General features: G+C 43.8%; 2 protein-coding genes across 4 annotated transcripts in view; one reads left to right on the top strand and one right to left on the bottom strand.

Annotated features, from left to right (window-relative positions):
* LOC109418818 (homologous-pairing protein 2 homolog) overlaps window positions 1-16,046 on the bottom strand; it is a 375,251-nt gene that overhangs the window by 125,439 nt on the left and 233,766 nt on the right. The window lies entirely within an intron of this gene.
* On the top strand, window positions 2,908-9,129 carry LOC109408785 (uncharacterized). The gene has a single exon (XM_062857954.1). It carries the CDS (start codon window positions 2,908-2,910, stop codon window positions 9,127-9,129), a length of 6,222 nt encoding a protein of 2,073 aa, XP_062713938.1.

Genomic DNA, 16,046 nt, shown 5'->3' with positions numbered 1-16,046 from the left:
TAGCAAAATTGCCATTTTCCAATTGTTTTACCCAAACGAGTTACACCTAAACCTCATTTTACGTCCACTATTGGCTTAGCGAAATAAAATTCTACTGCCAAAATAATAATTAAAATAGACATTTTTATATTTTTGTACACTTCTCCTAATCACGGAGATGTTTTAAAAAATATAAAAATGTTGAGTTTGCTCATTTTCTTGGCGGCAGAATTTGTTGTCGCTAAGTCATGCATGGACGTAAAAAAAGGACAAGGTGTATTTAGGAAAGTAGTGTGTTTCGTTAGACTGATTAACTTTGCAGAAGAACTTGCTAATCATTTCAGAGTTATTCCAAAATGAAATCTTTTCGTTTTTACTCGAAATAAGTAGATTGCGATAGCTATGAAAATTTTGAAGTCAATATGTGCACTAGAAGCTGAGATTCAGAGATTCCAAACTTAAACATGTTGAATGAAATCGGTCAATGCGTATTTTATTCTGCCCAGTACTGTATTACCTGTACATCATAACAAGTTTTGATTTTAGATTATTATTAATAACATTTCAAGTTCAAAATTTGTTATTGACGCATTTTCCAAATTCAATATTATTATGTTGTTATTAAAACGAACAAAACATGTTATTAAATTGGTCTGCCAGGAACATTTTTTTGTTATGGTATTTGTTATTTTGCCGCTTATGACACGCAAGTCTATAACATAATATGTTATGTTAATAACATAAAAATAACAGATTCATTTATGCAGTTATTTTGTCAAAATAACGCATTGTATTATGCTGTTGTTATTCCCTTCTGCTCGGGCCAGGTCCCAATGCATCACCTGTTCATCGACTTCAAAGCGGCATACGACACTATCGACCGCGCAGAGCTATGGAGAATCATGGACGAAAACGGCTTTCCTGGGAAGCTGACTAGACTGATTAAAGCAACGATGGACGGTGTGCAAAACTGCGTAAGGGTTTCGGGTGAACTATCCGGTTCATTCGAATCTCTCCGGGGACTGCGACAAGGTGACGGACTCTCATGCCTACTCTTCAACATCGCTCTGGAAGGTGTGATGCGACGAGCCGGGCTCAACGGAACGGTCGGAACGGTCCGAATAAGGGGGTATGCTAAAGAGGGAAAATTTTCGCCATTACCAAAAAACCGTTAAACTGAAAGTGATTCCGAAGTCATGTACCAAAAGCGACACAAAAAGGGACAGTTACAGTTAGACAAAACAATTGACAAAAAACGATAGTAATTATTTTCCCCCTGAGGAAGACACTATCGCCGTGTCGAAACGTCGGGTGAATAAAACAACTCGTTTTTTAAATCCCAAGACTGCGTAGCCGTTAATCGAGAGAGTCAACCATACAGTCGTATTTCAATAGCTAAAATCAGTGTCGGAGGCCACAAAAATGGATAATGAATGTGAATCCCAATATACAGAATGCAGCAGGTACCTTCGGAGATTATGTCCGGTGGCCACGTCCGCTAGTTACTAAACGGTCCAAAACTGTTTATCTCTCTCTCTCTCTTCTTGGCGTAACGTCCTCACTGGGATAAAGCCTGCTTCTCAGCTTAGTGTTCTATGAGCACATCCACAGTTTTTAACTGAGAGCTTCATCTGCCAATGACCATTTTGCATGTGTATAGCGTGTGGCAGGCACGAAGATACTCTATGCCCAAGGAAGTCAAGGAAATTTCCTTTACGAAAAGATCATGGACCGACCGGGAATCGAACCCGTCACCCTCAGCATGGTCATGCTGAATACCCGTGCGTTTACCGCCTTGGCTATATGGGCCCTATAAACTATCAACATGTGAGAAGCAAAATACAATTATAACAAGTTTATCAAGATCGAGCCCTGAGGAAGATCCCAACCCAAGGACCGAAACGTTGGCAATGTTATAAAATTATCAACGATTTTCCTGTGACTGGAAGCCGATTGTATCAGTCTTCCGACAACGTGCAAAAAATAAGTAGAAAAGCTTAACAATAAAGTAAAACACAAAGCTCTTTACTCCCGATTGGTTCATTCATAACACACAAAAATAATCGATGCTAGAAAATTGCAGAGTCCAAACTCCAAGACCTACCACTAGAAACCCACTGCCGCCGCAGATCGCCCCTCTCGTGTAGCATCTCACCGTAAATGACTCAATCTATGGAAGCTTCGAGCATTTTTCTCTCGACCCACCTCGGCACGTATTAATCAGCCAGCATTACGCGTTGTCTACGCCGCACACCACGCCACATTCGTTTCTGCATCGCTGCTGCTGCGGCTGCTGTCGGCAAATTGCGAATCTGTTAATTGCGTTGATTGAAATTGTATAGGAAAGCTGCAAGTGATTTTCGGATTGGCCATGGGTGGTGATGCTGGTGCAGGAACGTGCCGACAACGACGACGACGATGCTAAAGAACCCAACGACCCACCTCAACAATGCTGCACTGCTACATTGGCACTGCACTGCACTGATTGGCAAATGGCAATTAGAAACTGTTGGTACTGCGCTCGACTGTTCGCAGTCCCCTTGATCTCGTAACGGAGAGACGAGGAAGAAAGTGAGAACCCTATCGCCGCATCACAACAATGAGAGTCGAGTAGCAGAATTGTCAGTGGGAGATGAACAAAAGAGTTGTTGATAGTTCTTAAAAACGTGCTTAACAAATATTGTATTGTAGCAGTAAAATAATATTGAATTGTGCTTAAAAACTATTAAAATTTGCTTAAACACTAAATGTGAGTACCTAAACCTAATATTTACATGCAACTTAAACTAATGAATAAAAATTTACAGCTTAAAGCTAATTAATAACGCTAAAAAGAGGTGTTTTGATTCCTACCCTAGTTGCAGTGGCAACATACTTTAAGATTTACGGAATCAAGCGGATTCGATAGTTAGCACCGTTCCGACGAAGATGTCGAGGAATGAATCGTCCCGCCCTCTGACCTGCGGCCTCTGCTCGGATCCAGAAAATGATCAAATGGTGGCGTGTGATCTTTGCGATAAATGGTACCACTATAAATGTGTACATGTAGGAGACTCTATTGCAGATCAGTCGTGGTCGTGTCCCGGCTGTAGGAATGAACTTCTAGCCGCTAGCACGCCGGTGGGACAACCCGCCAAATCCATTGGGTCTCGACGTTCCGGGATAAGCTCATCGTCATCTATCCGTGCGGCAAGAGCCGCCCTAGAGCTGCAGCAGCTCGAAGAACGCAAGCAGCTAGAGATGAAACGGGTTGTGGAAGAAGAAGAGCGCCGTAAACAAGAAGCGGAGCTCGAGAAGTCGCGGATTGAACAACTGCGACTGCACCGTGAGAAGGAAGCGGACCTGGAACGGAAGAAATTGGAAAGCCAACGACGACAGCTCGAAGAAGAGCAGGCGCTTGCGAAGAAGAAGCTCGAAGAAGAGAAGTCTCGAGCAGATTTGCTTCGACAATTGGAGGATAAATACCTGGCAGAGAAATACCGGATTCTGAATTCTCAGCTAGAAGGTGCATCGATTAGCCCCAGTTCGGGAAGCAGCGTATCCTCGGTGCGTACGTCGAAGAGTGCGAAAGTGTTGCCGAACGCGAAACAGCGGAAGCCGGTCAACCTTCCAAGAGGTGCCGAAGAACTACGTAGTCAACAGGTGGGTCTGCGAATGCCGAAGGGAATTGAGGAAGATCGGGAGCGGCTGAACCAGATGCGTCACGAAGAGGACAAACGTAGAGAAGAATCGCGCAAAATGTTGGAACAGATGGGATTTGCGGAGAAGCACAACGTGCTTTACGCGCCACGAATGCAGAACGCCGCGGAGTGGGCGATGAATCTTCCAGATGAAGAATCCGCCCCAGGTGGAATGCCGACCTTTCCTGTGCCGATGAGTAAACCCGGCCAGGAGAGATACACTGGTGCGTATCCAAAACCGAAAAAACAGGTAAGCGAAGATCCAGGAGAGCCTGTTCCTACAATCCCCTGCGCGAATAGAGTCGGTGGCCCAAACACCCAGATCGACGGGTCGGGATTTGGCATCGACCGCTTCATCAGACGGGCAGCTCCGTCGTTCAACTTGCCACTTCAGCCATCGCACCTGCCCACAGTTCCTGAGGAAAACCCTCCGTCAACGTATCCTGCTCCGGTGGACCTGAGGAGGGGCTCAAATCCAAGGCCAGCTCAAGTTGCCACGCAAAATAATCCAGGCTCATCTGGCCTGACGAACTCACAATTGGCAGCTCGACAGGTGCTACCGAAGGATTTGCCAGTTTTTTCCGGTAACCCGGAGGACTGGCCAGTTTTCATTAGTAATTATGAGAATTCCACCAATGAATGCGGTTACTCTAATGCGGAAAACCTCATCCGCCTACAGCGTTGCCTACGAGGAGACGCATTAGGAGCAGTCCGGAGCCGTCTTCTACTTCCGGCGTCGGTACCAAGCGTGATCGAGACGTTGAGAATGCTATTTGGCCGGCCTGAAGTTTTAATACATTCACTTTTGGCCCAAATTCGGAATACGCCAGCTCCCCGTGAAGGAAGGTTGGACACACTCATTGCATATGGTATGGCGGTACAGAACTACTGCGACCATTTAGTGGCAGCGAGACAAGAAGCACATCTTTCTAACCCGACGATGTTACACGAATTGGTCGAAAAGCTTCCATCAGAGATCAAGCTGAAATGGGTGGACTTCAAAGAGATGGTTCCAGTAGTGACCCTCGATACCTTTGGAATGTTCATGGCGCAGATGGTTCGGAAAGCCAGTGAGGTGACAACGTTTCGACCAGCATCATCGATGAAGGCTCTGAAAGAGGAAACACGAAAGGTCGGTTCTTCCAAAGCAAGAGGATATGTGAACCATCACAGCGATCACCGACCGTCTGGTGATGACAAGATGAAACAGTTACCGAAAATGTGTCCAGTCTGCAGTAAGTTGGGGCATGCGTTGGATGGTTGTAGTTCGTTTAAACTTCTTCCTGCGGATGATCGCTGGAGGGTGGTTAGAATGAATAATTTGTGCAGAACGTGCTTGAAAAATCACATACCGTTTCCCTGCCGACGACCGAAAGATTGTCCAGTCAATGGATGTAGGCTACGTCATCACCCTCTTCTTCACACCCTACCGTCCGAATCTAAGCCCAGTCCACAAAACTACCACTCGGGCTGCCACGGCATCTTGTACCGGATTATACCTGTCACGGTGTATGGTGCAATAGGTTCCGTTAGCACCTTCGCTCTACTAGACGAGGCTTCGGAGGTAACAATGATTGAGAAGAGTCTAGCTGACAGTCTAGGATTGAAAGGGTCTCCAGACCCGCTGCACCTTCGCTGGACTGGGAATGTGACCCGAGTAGAAGAACAATCCTGCGTTGTGAAACTGGAGGTATCCGGTACAGGGGCCAACCGACGGTTCAACCTGGTTAATGCACGCACCGTCGAATCCATGGAACTTCCTGTTCAATCGATTAAACTAGATGATTTAGTCGAAAACTTTCCATACCTTAAAGGACTACCAATTGAAGGGTACGAAAAAGCTCGTCCGCAATTGCTAATTGGATTGGAAAATCTGTATTTAGCCGCTCCGCTGAAGATTAGAGAGGGGCACCGTGGTCAACCAATTGCCACTAAAACGAGGTTGGGATGGTGCGTGTATGGTGGAGTGCCGACGAAGCAAGGGAAGTCACCAGGGGTTTTCCATGTCAGCCATTCGAGTGAAGATCAGCAGCTACATAAACTGGTGAAAGAACACTTCCTGATGGACAATCTCGGGGTGTCTCCATTGGGTACCAAGCTCGAGTCGACAGAAAACAAAAGGGCAAGACAGATTCTAGAATCAACTACTCGGCGTGTGGCTGAGGGTTTCGAAACCGGACTTCTTTGGAGGAGGGATGATATTAGCTTTCCAAACAGTTACGCCATGGCTTTCAGCCGCTTGAAAAGCATTGAACGGAAGATCCAGAAATCACCGGGACTAGCAGAGCGAGTGAACGATCTAGTGGACGCATACTTGGAAAAAGGCTACGCACGAGTAGCCACGCAGGACGATTTTACAGCAGATCAAGCTCGAATATGGTACTTGCCATTAGGACTTGTGATCAACCCGAAGAAGCCGCAGAAACTACGCCTAATTTGGGATGCCGCCGCTCAGGTGAATGGTGTGTCATTTAACTCGATGATACTGCCAGGTCCAGACCTCTTGGTGCCTCTGACGAGTGTTCAGTACCGATTCCGACAGCGACGAGTGGCGATAACTGGGGACATCAAGGAAATGTACCACCAGTTCAAAATTATAGACCGAGACCAGAAGTCACAGATGTTTTTGTACCGCAAAGATCCGTCAGAAGAGCCTACTATCTACGTGATGACTGTGGGAATTTTTGGAGCCGCTTGTTCGCCATGCTCGGCTCAGTTTATAAAAAACCTAAATGCGAAGGAGTACGAGCACACTTTTCCAGAAGCAGCGGAAGCAATTATAAAAGGTCATTATGTCGACGATTTTCTAGACAGTAAGGATTCCATAGAGGAGGCTCTTCGTCTGGCAGAGGAAGTGAGATACGTCCACCTACAGGGTGGTTTTGAAATAAGGAACTTTCTATCCAATTGCCCGGAAGTAATCGATGGTCTGGGAGAACGGAGTACGACTACTGATAAAATGTGGAGTTCAGAGGTAGAAGCAGCGGAATCGGTGCTGGGAATTCGCTGGCTGCCTCGGTCCGACGAATTAACCTTCTCTGTGTACATGCCGACCACAGTGGAGAATCTACTAGATGGCTCCATTCGTCCAACGAAGCGACAAGTGTTAAGAACCGTCATGAGTCTATATGATCCTCTTGGCTTTCTCGCAACTTACGTGATCCAAGGTAAGATGATCATCCAAGAACTTTGGCGTATCAGTTGCGGCTGGGATGAACAGGTAGACGATCAAGTTTTCAACGACTGGAAGCGATGGGTTACGCTTCTGCCCAGGCTCAACGACATTAGAGTTCCGAGGGCGTATTTCGGATCGGCTATACCAGAACAATGCCAACCAATTCAGCTGCATACATTCGTCGATGGGAGCAGTACTGCATATGCTTGTGTAGTATACATCCGCTTCGTCCACGCTGGTCAACCGCGGTGCGCATTAGTGGGAGCAAAAGCTAAGGTAGCGCCCATTAAAACACTATCGATCCCACGACTAGAACTGCAAGCGGCTACACTGGGGACCAGATACGCACAGTTTATTCTGGAGAATCACCAAATACCAATTCGGCAACAGTTTTATTGGACTGATTCATCAACTGTTCTTCATTGGATCAACTCTGATTCTCGGAAATATCGGCCGTACGTCGCATGCAGAATTGGGGAAATTGTGACGACTACAAATCCATCGGAATGGATGAAAGTACCATCGGCGGAGAATGTGGCGGACAAGGCGACGAAGTGGGGCAACGGCCCATGTTTTGATGCTGAAGATCCTTGGTTTCGAGGTCCGAAGTTCTTGTGGAACCCAGAGGAATGGTGGCCTGCACAAAATTGGAGGGGAAAAGAAGCAGCAGAGGAACTACATACCGTTCTGGTCAACCATCGTGTGGTCAACGAAGCAGTGATTGATGTGGCCCGTTTTTCAAAGTGGGAACGGTTGCTGCGTACCATGGCATACATTCTAAAGTTCGGAAGTACAACGGAAAATAGGCCGTCATCGGAGTTATTGGTCAATTCAGATCTCCTGCGCAGAGCGGAAGTGAAGCTGTGGAAGATTGTCCAATCAGAAGCGTTTCCTGGAGAGATTGCAGCGTTGCAGAACCCAAGTTCAACAAAGCCTTCGGGAGCGGTGCCGGTATCGAGCAAGTTACACAAGTTATCTGCTTTCCTGGATGAGGAAGGATTGGTTCGAATGGATGGTCGTATCGGCACCGCTCCCAACCTGCCGAACGAAGCTAAGTATCCTGTGATACTGGCTCAGAACCATCCAATAACCTTTCTTTTCGTAGATTTTTATCACCGCCAATACAATCATCGAAATCAGGAGACGGTTGTCAACGAACTTCGACAGGTCGTCTACGTTCCAGGCCTTCGACGTCTGGTCCGCAAAGTAGCTTCAAGATGCCAGATGTGTAAAGTGTACAATGCATCGCTGAGTTCCCCTAAAATGGGACCGCTTCCCAGGGCCAGAGTTGAGGGGTTTGTCCGACCCTTCACCTACACCGGGTTGGATTATTTCGGCCCGGTGCTCGTTAAAGCCGGACGCAGTCATGTGAAGAGGTGGGTGGCCTTATTCACGTGCATGACGACCCGGGCTATTCACATGGAAGTGGCTCATAGTATGTCGACGGATTCCTGCAAGATGTGTATTCGACGGTTCATTGCGAGGAGAGGTGCGCCAGCCGAATTGTATTCCGATAACGGCACCAATTTTCGTGGTGCCGCAAGTGAGCTCCAGAAGCAGATCCAGAAGACCAATCAAGACTGCGCTGAGACGTTTACGAACACCGTGACTAAATGGTATTTCAACCCACCAGCTGCACCTCACATGGGTGGGGTGTGGGAACGACTTGTGCGATCAGTAAAAGTTGCTCTACAGTCAATGAACTTCGCTCCGAGAGTTCCTGATGATGAAACCTTTGAAACGATGATCCTAGAAGCTGAGAGTATGATCAACTCAAGGCCTCTTACCTATGTTACACTGGATTGGGCCAGCCAAGAAGCCCTAACTCCCAACCACTTCTTGTTGGGTAGTTCGAATGGAGTTAAGCAACCGCCAGCAGAACCGACGACGCCATCCGAATGTCTACGCAGCAGCTGGAACTTGATGAGACATATCTTGGACGGATTCTGGACGAGATGGCTACGCGAGTATTTACCAACAATTACAAGGCGTACGAAATGGTTCAGAGATACAAAACCAATTGAGGTTGGTGATCTGGTCTTCATCGCCAACGAACAGAAGCGGAACACTTGGGTTAGAGGTCAGGTCGTTGAAGTCATCAGGGGAAAGGACGGAATAACCAGGCAGGCACTGGTGCGAACGGAAGCTGGAGTCATCCGACGTCCCGCTGTGAAGCTCGCCGTTATCGAGGTAGCTGAAAACGGTAAGGTAGCAGCCTGCCAACCAGGAGAACAGACTCAACCTTACGGGTCGGGGGATGTTGGTACTGCGCTCGACTGTTCGCAGTCCCCTTGATCTCGTAACGGAGAGACGAGGAAGAAAGTGAGAACCCTATCGCCGCATCACAACAATGAGAGTCGAGTAGCAGAATTGTCAGTGGGAGATGAACAAAAGAGTTGTTGATAGTTCTTAAAAACGTGCTTAACAAATATTGTATTGTAGCAGTAAAATAATATTGAATTGTGCTTAAAAACTATTAAAATTTGCTTAAACACTAAATGTGAGTACCTAAACCTAATATTTACATGCAACTTAAACTAATGAATAAAAATTTACAGCTTAAAGCTAATTAATAACGCTAAAAAGAGGTGTTTTGATTCCTACCCTAGTTGCAGTGGCAACAGAAACCATCTTTGTACTCACAAGATTCATTCTGTTCAATATATGGTGATGACAAAATCCTACCATGTCTGGTGCAGCAATGTTGTGCTTCGGAATGTTTTACGAGATGTTGTACGGTGTGAAGGAAACTTTGTTCAATGGTCCGAGACAATGAATCTTCATATTTTTTATTAGCTATTTCTACGATTCCCTTGGAACTTGGCTTGATTCTCTTAGAGTTCTTCTGAGATATTCACATTTCCGCCTTTAAGGTTCAGAGATGAACAAGCCACGGGCTGAAAGATTCTTTAATAAAGATAATAAAAAATAAGCATGAGCATGAGCATTGGTGACCGTACACTTCGTAGTTACTTACTTACCTTACCGGTCAGGCTAAGGCCGGGGTGGCCTCTGCTGTACATAGTAGCCGCTTCCATTCCACTTGGTCCATGGCTGTTTGCCTCCAGTTCCGCACTCTGCGTAGGGTCCGCAGATCGTCCTCCACTTGGTCGACCCACCTAGCTCGCTGCGCTCCACGTCTTCTTGTACCGGTCGGATGACTCTCGAGAACCATTTTAGTCGGGTTGCTGTCCGACATCCTGATGACGTGACCCGCCCACCGAAGCCTCCCGATTTCCGTGGTATGGACGATGGTTGGTTCTCCCAGCAGCTGAAGCAGCTCGTGGTTCATTCGCCTTCTCCAAGTCCCGTCTTCCATCTGCACTCCTCCGTAGATGGTACGCAACACCTTCCGTTCGAAAACTCCAAGGGCGCGTTGGTCCTCTGCACGTAGGGTCCATGTTTCGTGCCCATAGAGGACGACCGGTCTAATCAACGTTTTGTAGATGGTTAACTTCGTGTTACGGCGAACTTTATTCGATCGTAGAGTTCTGCGGAGTCCAAAGTAGGTACGATTTCCTGCCACAATGCGCCTCTGAATTTCTCTGCTGGTGTCGTTGTCGGCGGTCACCAGTGAGCCCAAGTACACAAATTCTTCAACCGCCTCGATTTCATCACCGTCGATATGAATTCGGCGTGGCGGGCTCGATGATTCCTCCCTGGAGCCCTTTGCCATCATGTACTTTGTCTTCGACACATTAATGACTAATCTGATCCGCCTGGCTTCACTCTTTAGTCGGATGTACGTTTCCGCCATCGTCTCAAATTTACGAGCAATAATATCAATATCATCGGCGAAACCAAGCAGCTGAACGGACTTCGTGAAAATCGTCCCACTCGTGTTTATCCCCGCTCTTATTATTACACCCTCCAAAGCAATGTTGAACAGCAAGCACGAAAGACCATCACCTTGCCGTAACCCTCTGCGAGATTCGAAGGGACTCGAGAGTGTCCCTGATACTCGAACTACGCACATCACTCGATCCATCGTCGCCTTGATCAACCGTATCAGTTTATCCGGGAATCCGTATTCGTGCATAATCTGCCATAGCTGTTCTCGATCGATTGTATCATACGCCGATTTGAAATCGATGAACAAGTGATGTGTGGGCACGTTGTATTCGCGGCATTTCTGCAACACCTGGCGGATGGCGAACATCTGGTCCGTTGTAGTGCGTTCACCCATAAATCCAGCCTGATATTGTCCCACGAACTCTCTTGCAATCGGTGATAGACGACGGCATAAAATTTGAGAGAGTATCTTGTAGGCAGCGCTCAGTAGTGTGATCGCGCGGTAGTTCCCGCAATCCAACTTGTCGCCCTTTTTGTAGATGGGACACACGATACCTTCCATCCATTCCTCCGGTAATACTTCCTCCTCCCAAATCTTGGTAATGACCCAGTGTAGTGCTCTCACCAGTGCTTCTCCACCGTATTTTAGAAGCTCGCTTGGTAGTTGATCTGCTCCCGCGGCTTTGTTGTTTTTCAACCGGCCAACCTTTTCCTCAATCTCTTGAAGGTCAGGGGCCGGAAGTCTTTCGTCCTGTACACATACTCCTAGATCTGTTACCACGCCACCTTCAGTACTTGCAACGTCACCATTGAGGTGCTCATCGTAATGCTGCCGCCACCTCTCGATCACCTCACGCTCGCTCGTGAGAATAATCCCGTGATTATCTCGGCACATGTCGGCTTGTGGCACAAAGCCGAGCGGTTCAGCTTCTCGTAGAACTATCGTGTGTCCTTAGCGCGGTACTTCGTAGTTGCTACTCCGTGATTTATCAAAGCTAGTGGAGTTGCACAGAGATGGGGCTTGGGATTAGCACAACAACGTCAATGTACACGCTTCGAAAACTCAAACATTAATGGTTTGATAACTGCGCCGGCCACGTCTTTACAGTCAACCGGGGAAGAGAAAGAAAAAATATAATAAAAAAGTAAGGTTGAAAAATTCGTCATAGGTATCATTGTCTTAATTAGGTTTTCGAAAACAGTTTTCTCGTTCTAAACCCAAATGTTTGTCATGAAAATGTAGTCACCATTCTCCATCTGAATACAATGGATTCATTTTTTAAAAGTAACATTAATAAAATTTCCAATTAACCCGGAGATATCCTGATTATTTGTGAATATTTCAGTTGTGAGAGCCATGTAGTGAACCAAACCAGCTCTAATCGATAATAAGGAATGTATCGGAAATTAACTATAAATGTTCACAACAGCCTTAAAAATAATCAACTCAAAATAAACATAACTTTATTTTTGGAGATGCTATATAAATCTTTGAAAAAAAAAAACGATTGGCAGTTCTGATTGTCTAATAATAGCCATTTAATTTGGACTTTTATCTCAATGATTACAAGTAAGTATTTAAATTTTTGTACAACACCTCCTAAAAATTTGAAATTGCGAAAACTGTGGGAAAATGTTCAATTTTTTTGTATCGTTTAATTCCGTCCTAATTGCTTATCCTTAGACAGATACGCGTATTTCGACTACCACACGTAATCTACCTCAGTGTCAGTGTCAGTTTATTTTTGTTTCTTATTTTTGCGCAATTATGTTATTTTCCATAATGCTGATAATATAGGAAAATTATATGTTTTCAAGAAAAAAGATCCTCCGCATTATAGCGCAATTCTTAAAAATGAAAAACAGGCCATTTTTTGAGGAATGTTTCTTTATGCGTCTCCAAAGAACGAATACGCAAATAAAAATGCATGAAGTTGAGCATTCGTATTTTTTTTTTCAATTGGGTACCCGAGCAGAAGAAAATAACAAGAAAATAACATATCAAGGTATTTATCTTAAATACTACCATACCTTAATAAGCCCTTCATTAGGTGGTAATAAGAGGCAAAATAACAAAAACGAATACCAAAATTTTGTACAAAAAACACCTAGAAAATGACAAGTCTTGTTATTTCAATAATGCAAGAATACCTAAAATTTCAAGTTCTGTATTTATTATCCCAAAGTTATTAAATAACAAACTAATAACATTTCTTGTTATTGAATGTTTCATTTGTTCGATGACTTCATGATGCAATAGCAAATCTTGTTCTTCAATTATATTCATTGCTAAACCAACCAATACTACATGAATGCCAAACTCTGCTCAAATACCTCCAACTGTTATTGTGATGATCTCATAACATTTTGTTGAATAACGCAGCAATAACAATTTTAGGTATTAGAGCACATGTTGCTCTTCGCAAGGTATTTGTAAGGTATGCCCTTCTGCTCGGGTAAATATTTAAATATATTGAAGAGGTAGTTTTACCAGAGAACGAACTTCATAACTTTAAACAAACTTTAATCTGGCTTGCAGTCCTAATAAATTGGCCTACAAATTCATTTTCTTGGCTCCAACGTTTCGATCCCAATTTGGATCTTCATCAGGGATCTATTTTTATTTGTTTGACAGACAGAAACATAAATTATTAATAGTCGTTAACATAAACTAACAAAGAATTATTCGTAGCTGTCCAAAAATATTCAACCTGTAGTGTTGTCTTAATTTTGTCGTTGGGAAGTTCTATAAAAAGTTTCTATTTGTAGTGTCATACTATGTGGTTTGCGTTCGAATTTACTTACGGTTTGGTAATACAGTACTACCATCTGTACGGCTCCACTGTCCTATGTTTTTCGCCCACAATTCAATATAACACTTACTAACTATCAAGCTCTTTAACTTTAATCGTTTTTATTGTCTACGTTAGGCAGCATCCATGTATTACGTAACGCTAAAATCGACAAATTTTTGAATTTTGTGTTGTTATTATAATATCTTAAAGGTATCATTTGATGTAGTTTCACTATTTACAAACATCCTACTGGAATTGATAAGGAAAGAAATCCTGAACCAGTGGAACAATATTTTTTCACGGCGAATAAGGTTACACCGGGTTGAAATTTTTACCCATATAGAAGAAAATAAGTCAAATTTACAATACCACGCAAAAATTGCTAAATGTGTTCTTCCTTCAATCTTAATAGGCTCTAATATATCTAATTAGAGATAACTTGAGAACAAAAGTGGAAAATCTTTGGATATCAACACTAAAATTAATTGACAAAAACTACATTTTTTCGAAAAAAAAATCAAAAATATGTCAATCCATGATAACTTTTTTCAACGTTCAAAAAAGACCTATGTTTTAATAGTTCGTGAAGCATTTGTATATTGCTAGTGTACGTTCAAAATTTCATTCAATTCGGTTCACTGGTTTTCGAGATATGACAGCTCAAAAATGAGTTGTCTAAAAAATAGTGTTTTACCCGAACGGTCCTAGATTTGCGAAAGATTGCACCAATGATGCACATATAATAGGCTGACATACCGTCAAAATTTGAGATTTGTTTATGCATTCTATGAAAAGTTATTGCATGTTAAACTTTTTTGTGAGGGAAAAAAAAGTTTCCTATCCCAAACATTTTGGTCATCCCCTGTATATGTTAAGTTCTTAAAAAAATCACAATTATTGACCATACGGATTGGTATACCAAAGACTTTACCCTTAAGTCATCAGGACGAGACTCAGCTTGAAAAAATGCATTATTTCGTAAATGAAATATTTTAAGTAAATGGTTTGTTCATATAATTTGTGTGTTACGTTTTGTAACCGTCCGTCGTATCTGCCAATGAGAAATGCCGCAAACGCAGTGGCTTATGCGCCACTCTCTAGATGAGAGACCACTGGTCGTGTATTAAGTTGCCCGACTAAGCTTTTAACAGCATGAGTGCAATCTACTAGGGAGGAATGCTCGAACGGTACCTAGGTATATAACGCAGAAACTAGGTTGCCAAAACTCAAAGTGAATTAACCTGAAGCGAACGCACCGAAGCAGTAAAGTGAACGTATAACGCAAACGTGCTCAACAGACACGTGACTCAAGACTTTCCTGGGTGGACAAAGTTACCTCAGGGCTCGGTAGAAAATGAACGGAGAAACGCAAAGTAATTTAGATTGAATTCATTTGTATTGTCTTCATTTTTTCAGAAGATTCATTTATGTGTAACGTGAAAGTGTATGTGTTGTAGTGTGTGTGACATGGCCATGCTTAACAACATACCTGATCAGGGATTTTATGCTGATGCTGGCAGCTGCTCGAACCGTCAGGGGTGGGTCGACGCTGCGTGACGTCCAGCGGCCGGGGTACCGGCTACAGCGGGTGTCCGAACCTTTTGTTCCAGGGATCACCAGAGCTCCTCGGCAGAAGCGTCGCCGGGAGGGACACACGTGCGTAAGGGGCCGAAACAACGTTGCGGGAATGGGCTGTGGCTGATGGTCCGATACTCTACCGTCTCCTCTCGTCCGGAAGGCCAACGTGCCTCCAACTGGTTCTCGCCTGTGGGACTACTCAACCACCGTGACGTAATGAAACCTTCCCTCGAAGACTCTCGGCAGGTCGGATGGCCTCTATTCCCGTTTAGCTACCGTAATGGCGGGCCCGCACGGTCCGGAATGGCACTTCGTGGAACGTAGCTGGCCAACGAAGGCCGTAGAGCTTTCAAGCCCGTACAAAAAGCGTCAATCGGACGCTGCTGTCCGATTTGAATCTTTGATTAATTTCTTACAATTAAAGGAATTCAATAAACAATTACCTTTTGTACTATACAAGAATGCACGAGAGCAGAACCTCTGTTCCTCGTGATAGAATACAACTCAAACTATTGTTCGTTGAAAAAGAATAGAATAAAACATTTAAATAAATTACGGTTCACTTTACTGCACTAAATATTCTTCTAATAACTTTTCAATAATTTTAATAATTCACTTTGAACTTTTACACACCTTGGATTATAAAAAAGAAATAATAGATATCACTGAACTGGCTTCTACTCTTCAGCCAAGACTAATTTGGAATGAAACAGTAGTCGCAAAAGGAATATGTCATGCCCTAAAATGCTTAGTCATTTTGCAATACATTCAATATTAACGCATACTTTTATATAAACATTAGACGAAATTATTTCATTTACAGGTCATCTATGTCTAAGTTCTACTACTAACAAGCTTTTATCCTGATAAAGCTTCAAAATTTATGGCTAGAAATTTCAAATTTGCGGCTGATATATCAATGGTTCTTAAAATTATCAAAAGATGCTATAAATTTATAGCACATCTAAAAAATAGCAACAATTAATTTTGAAACGTTTTTTGATAACAGTAACTGTAACTTTACTATAAAATATAAGGTAAAAAAAA

The sequence above is a fragment of the Aedes albopictus genome, chromosome 3 (assembly GCF_035046485.1).
Source record: "Aedes albopictus strain Foshan chromosome 3, AalbF5, whole genome shotgun sequence".
NCBI classification, from domain to species: Eukaryota; Metazoa; Arthropoda; class Insecta; order Diptera; family Culicidae; genus Aedes; species Aedes albopictus.
The sequence above is the reverse complement of the archived record's forward strand: the minus strand, read 5'-3'. Positions and strand labels throughout refer to the sequence as shown.

Excerpts from the sequence above, each read along its gene's own strand:
- LOC109408785 (XM_062857954.1), top strand. The coding sequence starts at position 2,908 with ATGTCGAGGAATGAATCGTCCCGCCCTCTGACCTGCGGCCTCTGCTCG.